The 13328-nt window shown below is 26.0% G+C and overlaps 1 protein-coding gene and 1 long non-coding RNA gene across 8 annotated transcripts; one reads left to right on the top strand and one right to left on the bottom strand.

Moving 5' to 3' along the window:
* Window positions 1-5: 5 nt before the first annotated feature.
* On the top strand, window positions 6-13284 carry LOC114934311 (anaphase-promoting complex subunit 1-like). Of its 7 annotated transcripts, none has more exons than XM_029306992.2 (23): window positions 8-234; window positions 1246-1389; window positions 1564-1624; window positions 1697-1881; window positions 2247-2317; window positions 2450-2559; window positions 2706-2972; window positions 3187-3490; window positions 4002-4191; window positions 4315-4681; window positions 4841-5827; window positions 5892-6145; window positions 7264-7519; window positions 7840-8316; window positions 8870-9068; window positions 9868-10191; window positions 10314-10545; window positions 10743-10951; window positions 11571-11940; window positions 12078-12258; window positions 12375-12680; window positions 12754-12873; window positions 12955-13284. In XM_029306992.2, exons 1-23 carry the CDS (start codon window positions 211-213, stop codon window positions 13050-13052), a joined length of 5736 nt encoding a protein of 1911 aa, XP_029162825.2. In that variant the 5' UTR covers window positions 8-210; the 3' UTR covers window positions 13053-13284. The 7 variants fall into 7 exon arrangements, with proteins under 7 accessions (XP_029162828.2, XP_029162825.2, XP_029162824.2 ...); XM_029306993.2 differs by having other exon boundaries at window positions 21-234; window positions 1564-1881; window positions 4315-4447; window positions 4523-4681; window positions 12955-13283; XM_029306994.2 differs by having other exon boundaries at window positions 34-234; window positions 1564-1881; window positions 4315-4429; window positions 4523-4681; window positions 12955-13283.
* Window positions 2359-3166, bottom strand: LOC114934317 (uncharacterized). Its single transcript, XR_003820253.2, has 2 exons — window positions 2720-3166; window positions 2359-2570 (listed from the first exon to the last, which is right to left on the bottom strand). It is a non-coding gene; the product is annotated as an uncharacterized LOC114934317 (long non-coding RNA).
* Window positions 13285-13328: the final 44 nt, after the last annotated feature.

Raw genomic sequence — 13328 nt, 5'->3', positions numbered from 1 at the left:
TCCCCCACTTTGTGCTCGTCACGTAACACGTGACACTTGACGCGCCATATATCAGTGCCACCTGGAGCCTGGAGGTCGAAGTCGATTCAAAGTCGTACGCATCGAGATCACGGTCTTGTATACAAGACCGGCTCTTTCTGTCGCCACGATAATTGCGTATTGTACGAAAAATTTTTTAATTATATGTCCGGATAAAACAGCAGAGAGAAGATGATTGCCGCCTCAAAACTGGTAGTAAGAATTGTGATAATAAATCTATCATTATACTTAATCATATGATTGAAATAATTAAGGAGATGTTTAGTTTTTAATAATAAATACAGACAAAATAGCATCTGTTTTAAAGTAACGTCACAGCATTTCATAAAGAGACATATATATATATGATATTGCTAATATTTTTTTTATTTAAACTTTCTAATCTCTTGATTAATAAATATATTACTGGACATTCAAGTACAAGTGATTTTAGATATTATTTAAATACAAATTCAGGCAGAGGACTAATATAAGAGCCAACAAATTTATTTTTTATTTCTTTATCCACAGTAAACAAGAATGAATAAATAAACAGTATATATATGTATAACATATAGTATATTTATATATACTAACATATAGTATATATATAAGTATTATATATAATAACATATAGTATATATATAAGTATTATATATAATAACATATAGTATATTTATATTTATATATATGTATAACATATAGTATATGTAACAATAAACATGTTCATCCATTTCTTACCAAAATCTGTATTTTATATATCAGAATCTTTTGGATTTATTATGAATATTATTTATTCCGCTTGTTGTATTGTAGACAAATGTCTATATAACGTTTTTTCTATTTTCAAGCTCAAGGTCTTGAGTCTTATTAGTTTCTTTTTACATCTTTTATTGTGTTTAAACACATATTTTTTAGATTAATAATGATATCAATACAGATTAAAACATTCCTAAATTATGTGCTAATTTATATTAAAATTTCTCTTTACTTTGTCTGTATTTCCAAGAATTGTAAACAATTTATGTTAATTTTTATAAATTTGACATTACATCTAATTTAATATTATGATAATAATATTGTTTTATATAAACTTAGAAATAATAATAAGAGAAAAAGAAATTTAATTAAATTTTGATTCAAATAAAATTTAGAGTAATTAATCGATAAAATAAGAATTATATATATAACACATGTATATACTTGATATTTTATATATATTTTTAGACATATATGCCAGCTGGTCGACAGATAATCTTCAGACATCCTGGATCATTAAATAGTCAACAGTCATCTAGTAATGAAATAATTAACAAAAAAAATATTCTAAACAGATTTGATGAAGTAGTAAATATATCGGAAAAGATCCCTGTAAGATTTTAGAATGTAACAAAGAAATGAGAATGAAAAGTGATAAGGAGATAAAAGAAATAGATTACTGAAAGATTATTGAAAAAAGAATACATCTAATAGCTAATCATTTCTCATAATTTTTTCTTTTTATTTATTTTGAAATAATAATTAAAAAAAAATTTATTTGTTTAGAAAGAGACATGGTTGGTACGCAATAATGAATCTGGTGTAGAAGAAGAGTTATATTACTCTGGTAAAGTTGCTGTTTACCATAAGGGCAGTCCAAATATTCGAGTACTTAAAACAACTTATACATTTGAAACAGATATTCAGCATGCGCTTTGGTGTACATTTCACATGAATATCCCGAATTATTTAACTAAGGATAAAAAATACGAGAATAAGGACTCCATTTGCAAATCTATAAAGTGTATCTGTGTGCTTGATTCGTATACCCTTAGTGCTTTTACAGAAAGCGGTGAAAATTATGTTTCTGCTTTACAATTTCAGGTAAAAAAACTTTCTTTTTAACAAAATGACATTGTATTTTTTGTACTCGAAAATTCTCATATATAAATATATGTATCATCTAATTTGTAATAGTATCCTAATATATAATCTGTAAAATACATATAATATATAAATATCAAAAAATTTATAACTTTATAACTTTATAACTTTATAAAAAATTTATAAATTTATCAAAAGATTATAATATATATAAAGTTTGACAAATTTGATTGAAAACTTATCATTAATAAAAATTTATTACTATTTTTCAAAAATGACAGCTGTTTATCGCAAAATTATTACAATAATTAAATAAATAGAAATAGTAATTTGTCACATTATAAATATATCGATTGATAATTTAGGTGTCTGCTGTATGGCCGATGAAATATGGAATTATACTCGAGAGATGCCCAAAGTCAGTTACAGATTCAAGGTACTTATATTTTATTGACAAGTGATATAAAAAACATTCCATTTATATTGTTACATTTTTATATTTTTATTCATAATCATAATTAGAACATTAAAGTCTTAATTACACTGCATTTTTTAATTTTGTTTTTAGGCGATTATTTGAAAGCAGCAGATTACCGCAAACTCGAAACAATAATTTACCTGTAGCTTTTTCATTAAAGCATCCATTAGATGAGATATGCCCTCTTCTTATTAAACATGGTAAGTAAATTCTAAAAAATTAAATATAAAAATTAACAAATTATGCAAAATGTCAGATGTATTTATGCGATTTATATGAAAATAAATTAAAGTCAGATTAATATTTAATATATTATATATATGTATAATTGAATTAAATATTTTAGAATCTGTATCGTACATGAATGAATCAACTCAGCAAATTATATTCACTAGTTTGGAACCGTCCCTTGCAGTCATATACGATTCAAAATCCTGCTTGCATTCAGTTTACAAGATTCGCAAAGTGTTAGCTGAGGAATGTGAAACAGTTGACAGAAGTAACGATACGAGTTTATTAAATCATTCAATTAATATGTCATCCTTAAATGTCGACAACAATTTATCTATCAATAAAAGCCGCACCAAGAAGGAACTTCTAAGTTCCTTTCATGGTAAAAACATTCATATATATATATAATTGTCAACATGTATATATACAAGCATGCATCTGTTTTTTGTGTATATAATATTGTTAAATATAAGATTGCATCACTATATATATATATGTATATACATACTTATATATAAAATTAAATAAGAGCGAAAATTTGTTGAAGAAAATTTTAATAAAAATGTGTGAATAATGTATGAATAAATATATTACAGACATTTCAAATTTCCATATGAGTACTTCTGACAGACCATCGACTTCTCAACAGTGGTCACAATACTCGATGGATAGGACTCCTCATCAAACACTCGCGCATGCGGCAAGTCGGTTTTCTGATGATCATCCGATTAATGATTGTTTCTATCATAACATATTATCTACAATTATTATGAAAACTACGAATCAAACGCACAATTCATTTGTTAACCGCGATATCCAATTAAAAAATACTGCGAGCAGACCTTTATATCCTGAGATTTGTTTTGAATATATATGGACAGAAAACGTCAGTGTAACAAAGTAAGTCATTTATTCACATTTAATTTAGCTTTTACTTTTGCATTATAATATACATGTACTTACGCGGAGCGATTTGAGCAAAAATTTACTAATATTAGAATAAGAAACGCGAACAATTTGAAAAATTTAGTACAAATAATATAAACTATTTAAAAATTTTATTTAAAATTAGGTTTTATTACATATTTATAAAATATTTATTTATGCATTTGCAAAGATTTGTGATTTTAGAAGTTTGAAATATTGAGAAACTCTAATTAATAGTTTGTTGAATTTTACTATTATTATGTATATTTACATATATGCAGCAGAATATTTCGATATATTTATAAATTATAAATTTAAACTTAAAAATATATAAATTTTTGTGAATTTCTTTATATAGTTACAAGCTTAGATATTTTGCTGTATATTTATTAATTTCTTATAACTGATTTATTTTTAAAAGAAATATCAACTTTTTTACATTTGCAAACGTCAAACGACAAACATACATTTATTATTTCTTTAGAGATATTGTTTATCGTCGTGCATCAAAAGTTTTCTTAACATCGGATTTTGTTGGACAAAATTATTTGGGTTATTTAATTCCAAATCGTTCGCAACTGTATTTAGTGACATTAGAAAAGACTAATGAACCAGAACAAATCATTTTCGGAACAATAACAAGAATCGCAGCTAAGGATGCTGTCAATTTATCAGTTAGTACATTTTTTAGATTCTTATTTTGTTATATCAACATAACTTGAATAATAACTTTAATAATAAATATATCTATTTAATACAATTATAAATATAATTATAAAAAATTAATTTTTTTTAAGAATTTGCACATGATAGCAATTATAGATTTGTCAAATAATATAACGTTATACACAGGAGTTATGTGTGTGGGCAAATTACATGTACCTGATGTATTATCATTGAATCTTATGAGCGGTAGTTTCTTTGTGTCAAGTAGTAATTCTAAACTTCCATCTTTACATAAAATTGAATTTGAAGAGAGTATACGTTTATTAACAAATTTCGTAGGTGATGGTTGTGCTCGTCCGCCGATACCCACAGAAAGTTCATTATTGGATACGAATTTTCTCGCATTGAAAGACGCTATTGATAATGAGATTATTGTGGAATGCGAAAAACAACAATACTTTCGTATAAGATTACCTGTATGTAACACATCTTTTTTAGGTAAGTAAATATTTTAATATATCTAATATTATATTTCAATATTTTAATATATTTTATATTAACATTTTAATATATAATAAGTTATTAATATTTTAATATAAAAGTTAATATATTTTACAAAGTTTGCACAAAATAATATTACAAATGTATCTTTTATAGTTACTAAATGCTTGCATACATTACGAAGCGTATTAGAAAAAGATTTAGCAATGCAATTATTGATTAAATGGTACGGTGCTAGAAATGCCCCTGGTCCACAAGATCTTTCACCGGAGCAAGAATGGAATCTCTTTCTCACGATTCTGTTTCCATCGTTGGGATACAATGTGGAAAAACTAAGTTTAATACAAATAAACGACGAAAAAGATCAATTTACAGAACATGTTAGCAAAAAACAAAAAAACGATAATTGCATATCTACGGATGATTGGCTGCATATATTGAAATTGGATGAACACAAAAATGCGCAAGCTTATATTACAAACGTACTGAAATGTCAAAAGGCATACAACTTTCCTTGCACAACTCCCGAAAGTAATAGTGCTACAAGATCGAGATATAGCATCGGCAAAATAAATGTAGACGCCGTTCTATATCCGCATCTTCCGCTCGTTTTATTTTCTCTTCATCTCTTATACGAGGAATTGAAATTAAACAGCCTTAGATTGGGAAGTTTGTCATTGCTCGGACAGTTATTGTATCAATTAAGCTTAGATTTGAAGTTCGAAATGTACGCTCATCATTATTTTCTCGACTCTCCGTCCTTACTTTATTCAAAAACTATAAAGAGAGAGCAGATCAGCCACTCGGATCTGCAGAAAATAACAATTCCAAATTATATGCCTCGAAAACCGCCGAACGTATTCAAAACGTTAAATAGCATCATACTAAATGAAGTAGAAATAACTGCATTTCCATATTTACGTCGCGTGAATCCAAGAACGAGAAATTTAATATATTTAATAGCACTCGAGTCGAATGAAAATCGCATTGATGTTGTAGAAGTGGAAAAGTATATCGAATTGATTATACCTGATGGAAATGGCATCAATGTTCAAGAAAGTGATGACAGGTTTGACAAAGAAATATCGATAAAATCAGAGAGGTCTACAACAGATAGAATCATATTATTGTATCACGAGATGGGTAAGATCACTTTGTTCCTTTTTTCCTCTATTTTTATAAATATAAAACAAACTTATAATTCTAGGTATGACGAAGGATGATCTCGAGATTTTGCCACCTGCGATATCCCTGATAATCAGAGATGTTATATCTAAATGTAAAGAATGTCCACCATTAAATTGGCCCATGTATGCGTACGAGTTCATAGAGCGTCAAGATTTAGTCGCATTAAATAAGCTTTTACAACCATCGTCGAAATTACAATGTAAAACGTTCATTGATAAAACAAAAGATTCTGAGAAGGTTAAACAAGGGGACGGCATGGAATTTGATTATACGGTATATATATAATATTTTTATATAATATTTTTATATGATATCTAGTTTTGATTTATAAGATATTGGTTTTTCTTTTTACACATAATGTTTCTAATATATAGGGTGTCCCATTTTAATCGTGATCACTTTCAAAATTAAAAAATTTTTGTACAACAAAAGTTGTTTGATTTGAAAGGAGATAGAAGATGGTATACTATTGATTTGTTTTAAAAGACACTTTGAAGATCATTTAAAGGTCAATTATGTTTTTTAAATGTCACCACTATATTTTTCTCATATAAATTAATTCTTTGCAATATTTATTATAAAAAAGTTTATTATAAAGGTAAGATTATCAAAAAGTGAATAGTTTATGAGATATTTATTTATATTTAAGTTTGATATAATTTTACATAAACTATGAAATATTTTATAAAACATTAATTTTTTTGACGATACTTCAATACTTTCATGCACAAAATAACGAGAAGAATTAATTGGTGTAAAAACACATAGTTGTTTAAAAAGAAGTATGTAAATTGTAACTAGCAGCTATACATATCATTTTTCGAAACAACTGTTTCTTTTTTTATATTAATTGATTTCTTTCATTATTTTATAGATAAAAGTATTCAGGTAAGATTGTTGAAAAATAAATATTTTACGATATATTTTATAGTTTGTGTAAAATTATATCAAATTTAAATATAAAATATCTCGTAAATCTCTCTATTCATTTTTTGGTCACCTTCTATAATTTTTTTGTGCCGAAAGTAGTGAAGAATCGATTTATATAAAAAAAAACATGGTGATTTAATTTTAAAAATATAAATGGCCTTTAAATAATTTTGAAAAGCACCCTTTAGAAAAAAGTTTGTAGCACCATTTTCTGTCCCCTTTGAGATCAAACAACTTTTATTTAAAACATTTTATTGTACATTCAAAAATGAAAGTTTTTGGGGTAATCGATTAAAATGGACATCCTGTATATATATGTATAATTTTTTTATGATATCTAGTTTTGGTCAATATATCATTTTTTTCTTTTTTACATAGAGAATTTAATATATAGCTGGCATCTTTATAGTTTATTTCATATATACACTTACAATTTTTTTCTTCTGTCTATATTTTTGTAGATATTAAAATTACGATTTAGAAAGGATCAAAGAGTTGCTGAAGTGCGAAGATTACTCAATTCTTCAATACAAGGAACAATCACGCTAGTACAATATCAGAATGAAAGCAATAATGATTTTTTACACAGGCTGAGGATGAATCTGTACATATATAAATTATCAAGAACGATGGCACTTCCTGTAGGCAGAGGCATGTTTACACTGAGAACTTCCACATCGCTAATAACAGAAAAAGTACCACCATTGTGTTTAACAGGTATTATGTTTATATTATATGCTATGGGCTAATTTTAAACTTATTTTCTTAAATACCATATTCTCTTTAAAGTTTAAAGAACGGTGATTCTTTTACATCATATATCTGCGCGTAAAAATAAAAAAAGGTTTAATCTTAAAAAAATTTAGGTCTATTAAATATACGTATGAATATTTAACTGAAATTGTAAATATATTTAGAGATATAAATGTATATTTATTTGATATCAGCTAAATTAAAACGAATAGATGTATTAAAAATTATCAAGAAAAGAACAAACCGTTTTACGAATGAAAAACTAATTGTTTTATTCTCATCAGCCAAAGCATCTCCCGGTGGGGAAATCGTTAGTATAGACACTGACTTATTCCATTGGCCATTATTTCATAACGGTGTAGCCGCAGGCTTATGTATTCACCCGGATGCCGCGAACATCGATTCGTCTTATATAGTATCTAATATTTCTGAGTCCTGGGAAGAAAGAGCGGGATTTTTAATGGCTCTTGGTTTAAATGGACACCTTAAACATTTAGATCCGTTAAATATGTGCGACTATTTTGGTAGATGTCATGATTTTGTCAACCTTGGACTGATACTGGGTTTGTCAGCGACTCATCGTGGTACGATGAGCTTAGCTATGACTAAGTTATTAACATCACATATCAAAATGCTCTTGCCTCCGAAGAATAATTTGCATATTGACCAGAATACTCAAATAGCGGCATTGATGGGCATAGGTCTTGTTTATCAAGGAACCGTTTGCGAAAATATTTCAACTGCTTTATTAATTCAAATTGGTAATTATATACATATAATATTGGTAACGATGGAATTGGTAATTATATACATATTATATACATATTATATACATATTTCCTGGCAGACAAATTTACAAAGCTCAAAGAAATTTTTGCAAACGTTAATATCCAATATTTATTTAACTAGATGCGCGAAGTGATGAGAAAGTTTTTTAGATTTTTATTGAAGTTTAAACTTTCTCTTATTTTTGTTTTAAAGATATAACAATAAAAACATGGTATTATCTTGAAGAGATAACGTACACTGAGATACAAGAGATAACATTGTAGCATAAAAATTCAGAGCTAGATAAATGTTATTAGAAAGTAAAATGATATTTGTTTTTTTAATTATTCTTTTTTTAAAAATATATAATCGTTAATAAAATGTTATAAATATTAATGATATATTATACATATTCAAACGAAATAAATATTTGAAACAAAATTTGATTAAGAAAAAATGTATAGATAAACCTTTAAAATTAATTTATTTATTGATTTTTCTTGCTCTGCTCATAATATATGTTAACATAAAAATGTATATTTATAGCTATATTTCCAAAACCTAGAAAGATGTGGGACAATCATGAATCATATTCCTTGACAGCAGGACTGGCATTAGGCTTGGTCACACTTGGTTCTAATGGAACAAATATACCTACATATGTGCTAGACTTTTTGCACTATTACATGGTCGGTGGAAAGGAATCTTTTTTCGAAGAACTAAAAAATAAATACAAATTCTGCAGGTATAATGAAATTTGTAGAACATCTCTTCGATTCTGTTCTAATTTAGAAAAATAAAAAAATGTGAACGTTCGCAAGAAGTAACAAATTATTTTAGTAATACAAAGTTATAATATCTCATGCAATTGAAAACAAAGTTAACATCTTTAAATTAAAAAAAATCAAAGTTCCCGATTTTTCGGAAAATTTAAAATTAAAACAATTATATATTAATATTCAAAGTTGGGTAAGATAATTATTTTTTTAAACTAAGTTAAAGTTAACCTTAAGGGTTTAAAATTATTTTAATTACATTAAAAAAGTTACATGAACAAAAAACTAACTCAGTTAAGTTAAAAGTTAAGATTAAATTAATTTAAGTTAAATAAAAAGTTTTAATTTTTAAAAAAATATTTATATTACATTAAAACGTCATAACTTTAAAATTTATTAATTAATATATTAATTGTTAATTTTTTCAATTTATATAAAATAGTAAATAAGAATTTTTTTAATGTAAAAATAACTAGTTTAAGTTAAAAATTAACTTATTTTAAATTAACTAACAATAAGTTAACAATAAGTTAGAAGGTATTCACTTTTTATTTTACTCTTTTGACTAATTAACTACAATTGAAATGTTATTATAATATTAACAAGCTTAGGACGGCTAATATTATAATAACAAATATAATAACAAAATTAATCTATTTTTCGGGATAAGCACTTTTTTGAAATAAAATCTATACTCTCGCAAACTATTATGGATGTTCAATTTCTCAAGAAATCAAATACATTGGACTCTTCTTTGTCACTTTGTAGCTTTACATTGCCGAAAGATGAGTCGATAAATATCAATATAACAAGTCCGGCAGCAACAATAGCCTTAGGATTAATGTATTTTGATACTGGAAATCGTACGATAGCCGAATGGATGAAAGTACCTGAAGAGATCTATTTATTAGAATCTATAAGACCGGATTTTCTGCTGCTACGAGTATTGGCCAAGTCGCTAATTTTATGGAAGGACATCGAGCCAACGAAATCGTGGATTTCCAGTCATGTACCTGATATCGTTAATAAATTTAAATTACAAGAACTTACGCCGGAAAGTGTAGCACTGAATATTGATTTAGAAACTATCAAGTGATTGATTATATATTTCTTATATATTTTTAAAAGTTTCTTTACTTTTGTATCTTTATTTCTCCAATTATGTTATTAATGATATTAATAATAAATAATAATAAAATCATTTTTTTTTACAGTCTGGCTTACTTAAATATTATAGCTGGTGCTTGCATGGCGTTGGGATTAAGATACGCAGGCACTGCTAATAAAAATGCTTTCAAGATTTTATACTTTCATACTCGAACGTTTATGCACTTGACGAATAAAATCCGTCAATACAAATCAATTTTGAAAGCAACAATTGCAACGTGTCTGAACATTATTCTTTTATCATTCACAGTGGTAATGGCTGGTACTGGTAACTTATATGTAAGCCTTGATATTCGATAATTACGATCAGTTATCACAGAAAATTTTGATTATTGATTATTTAATATATGTATATATATTATTTTTGATTATTTTATATTGTTATATATTATTTAATATGATTAATATTTATACATATATTAATATATATATATATATATATATTAATATATAAAATATATAAAATATATATCTAGATTATGAGAATATGCAGACAGTTACATAAGACTCACGCACGCGGAAAATTTCTCTATCGTATGTACGATTCTCAAATGGCAACACACATGGCTCTCGGTTTTCTTTTTCTGGGAGGTGGGAAATATACTCTTTCTAATAGTCCAAATGCAGTGGCAGCTCTTATAATTTCGCTTTTTCCGGTATTTCCAAGAAACGAGAGCGAAAACAAGTTTGTATATTGTATCTATAATATATTCTGTGATGTAAATTATTTCTAATTCTGTGCCCCAATATTTTCACAAGATATCCACTATACATACATATACATACATACATACATTTAGTTAATTTAAAATAAGTTAATTTTTAACTAGTCATTTTTAAACTTTTTTCCTAAATTAATTTTTTTTTATCTTTGAATGCTATTTTAAAAAATTTTAAATATTCGACACTTTGCATTACATTTTTAATAATGATTAAATTTTAATAAGAGCATTATTCTGTCATTCTTACAAGTATTATGAATTAAATAAAGGCTTTATATTAGTTTTTATTTTCTTTCATAATTATAATTACCAAGAAAAAAATATATTTCTATATAAAAAACTAAATTTTTGTTATTTTATATAACTTTAAAAAAATTAACAAATAAAATATTCAATTTCGAAATTTAAAGTTATTACATTTTAATTTAATATAAATGATATTTTGAAAAATTAACTTTTAATTTAATTTATTTAATTTTATCTTAATTCAACTTCAACCGAGTTACTTTTTGTTTATGCAACTTTGAATATAACTAAATTAATTTTATAAGCCATTAACTTTAACTTTTGTTATTTTCACAGGCAACATTTACAAGCGTTTAGTCACTTTTATGTATTAGCAGTTGAACCACGTGTTATCTTACCAAGAGACATAGATACTGGTGAATATTGTTGGATTCCGATACATTTAACATTCGAGACCGATAGAGAAACCAAAGGACAAGAATTTAGTCTGCAAATTGTGAAAGCACCTGATTTATTATTACCACCATTGTCTAATTTAAAAAGAATTGAATTAAAAAATATGAGGTATTGTCCAATTGTACTTGAGAAGCATCACAATTGGCAACAGTTAAAAAATATGCTGGAAAGACACTTCTTAAGTATCAAAAAAAAAGCTGGTCACTTATCATACTTGGAAGATCCTTTTGCAAATTATATGGAATTATCTGTATGTGTTTATGTGTAGAATATTACTTTATACAATTAATATCTTATATATATACGTAATTCTTTTTCATTATTTGCTTTCATTGACAAACGAATTTTTATAAATATTAATATATTATATTAATTTCTCATTTTTAGGGATCTAAAAGCTTAATAAATCAAACTCTAACGATGAGAAATGTAATCCCATGGGTTGTTCAATCAAAGTACTTGGTATCATCTACAAGAGATCAGACTCTACTGAATATAATAACATATTTTTTACAATGCTTTAAGAGAGAAATTACTAGAATAAACATCGAGCATTTATCACAAAATGGTACGATGAGATATTCATTTCAAAAGACCAGCGAACAATGTGTCAATTTATATATTCCATGCAGTGTGTTTTGCAAAATGACATTTTTATCGAACGACATTATTGTAAATTTACAGATGATCAATGGAGAAAACCGTCAGAATTCGAACGATCATTTCTTCAAGAATGTACGAGAATTGTATACAAATGCGTTATGAAAGACAAAGTGAGTTTGATACCTTTATGGTTACATATAATTAGCATTCAGAAAATGATTGAGAAACAACCAAATAGCTTTTCAACGTGGCAAATAAAGCTTCTTTCGTCACAAATGTCGAGAAGAATTAAATGGTCTATAGATGATACAAATCTGCCATTCTTTTGTGAAAATATACTTGCGATTAAACAGAAAATGACAGATATTTTCAATAAATGGGAGTATGGTAATAACATATATTGCATTGTATTTTTAAATGATTTTGTTGTATTCTATTTATTTTTTTCTACTTTCCACAGACGTGAAACTTTTACTTAAACAGTATCTTACTGATGGAATGATACAGACTAATGCTATATCTCTAGCTAGAATGTGTGCTTATTTTATATTCTACGATATACCATATCCAATCGATAATAGTAAGTCTTCTCATATGTAAGCATTGACTGTATTTATATTTGATGAAAACATTTTTTTATTTTTTGTGCTTATTTTTTTAGGAAATTTTTTTATGACAATGCAACACTCCTCTGATATATCGAATATCGGAAGATATAAATTATATAAAATTTTGCAGCCAACTTTACAACATTTATAAGTAAAATCTGTACACTGTGATATATGTAATATTATAAATTATTTTATAGATTTATTTAAAAGAAAATCTTACTTTTCTTTTTTCAATTCCATCTTTTATATTTTTGTACTATTGTTTTTGCAAATTAAAATAATGTGACTGCATGCTAAAATGTCTAATATATAAAATAATATTGTAGTTTATTTTATTATGACAAGAATATGTTTTGTAAATCTTGGTTCAATATATATCTAATATGAAATATTAAAAAATTTTTTTTAATGTTATGTATGTATA

This window comes from Nylanderia fulva, unplaced genomic scaffold, assembly GCF_048542155.1.
Source record: "Nylanderia fulva isolate GAGA-0341 unplaced genomic scaffold, ASM4854215v1 Scaffold24, whole genome shotgun sequence".
Taxonomy (NCBI): domain Eukaryota; kingdom Metazoa; phylum Arthropoda; class Insecta; order Hymenoptera; family Formicidae; genus Nylanderia; species Nylanderia fulva.
The sequence above is the reverse complement of the archived record's forward strand: the minus strand, read 5'-3'. Positions and strand labels throughout refer to the sequence as shown.

Coding starts and splice junctions, on each gene's coding strand:
- LOC114934311 (XM_029306990.2), top strand. CDS start 211: ATGATTGCCGCCTCAAAACTGGTA. Junction 2,560..2,705: donor CCCTCTTCTTATTAAACATG/GTAAGTAAATTC, acceptor TAAATATTTTAG/AATCTGTATCGTACATGAAT. Junction 12,259..12,374: donor CGAGCATTTATCACAAAATG/GTACGATGAGAT, acceptor GTAAATTTACAG/ATGATCAATGGAGAAAACCG.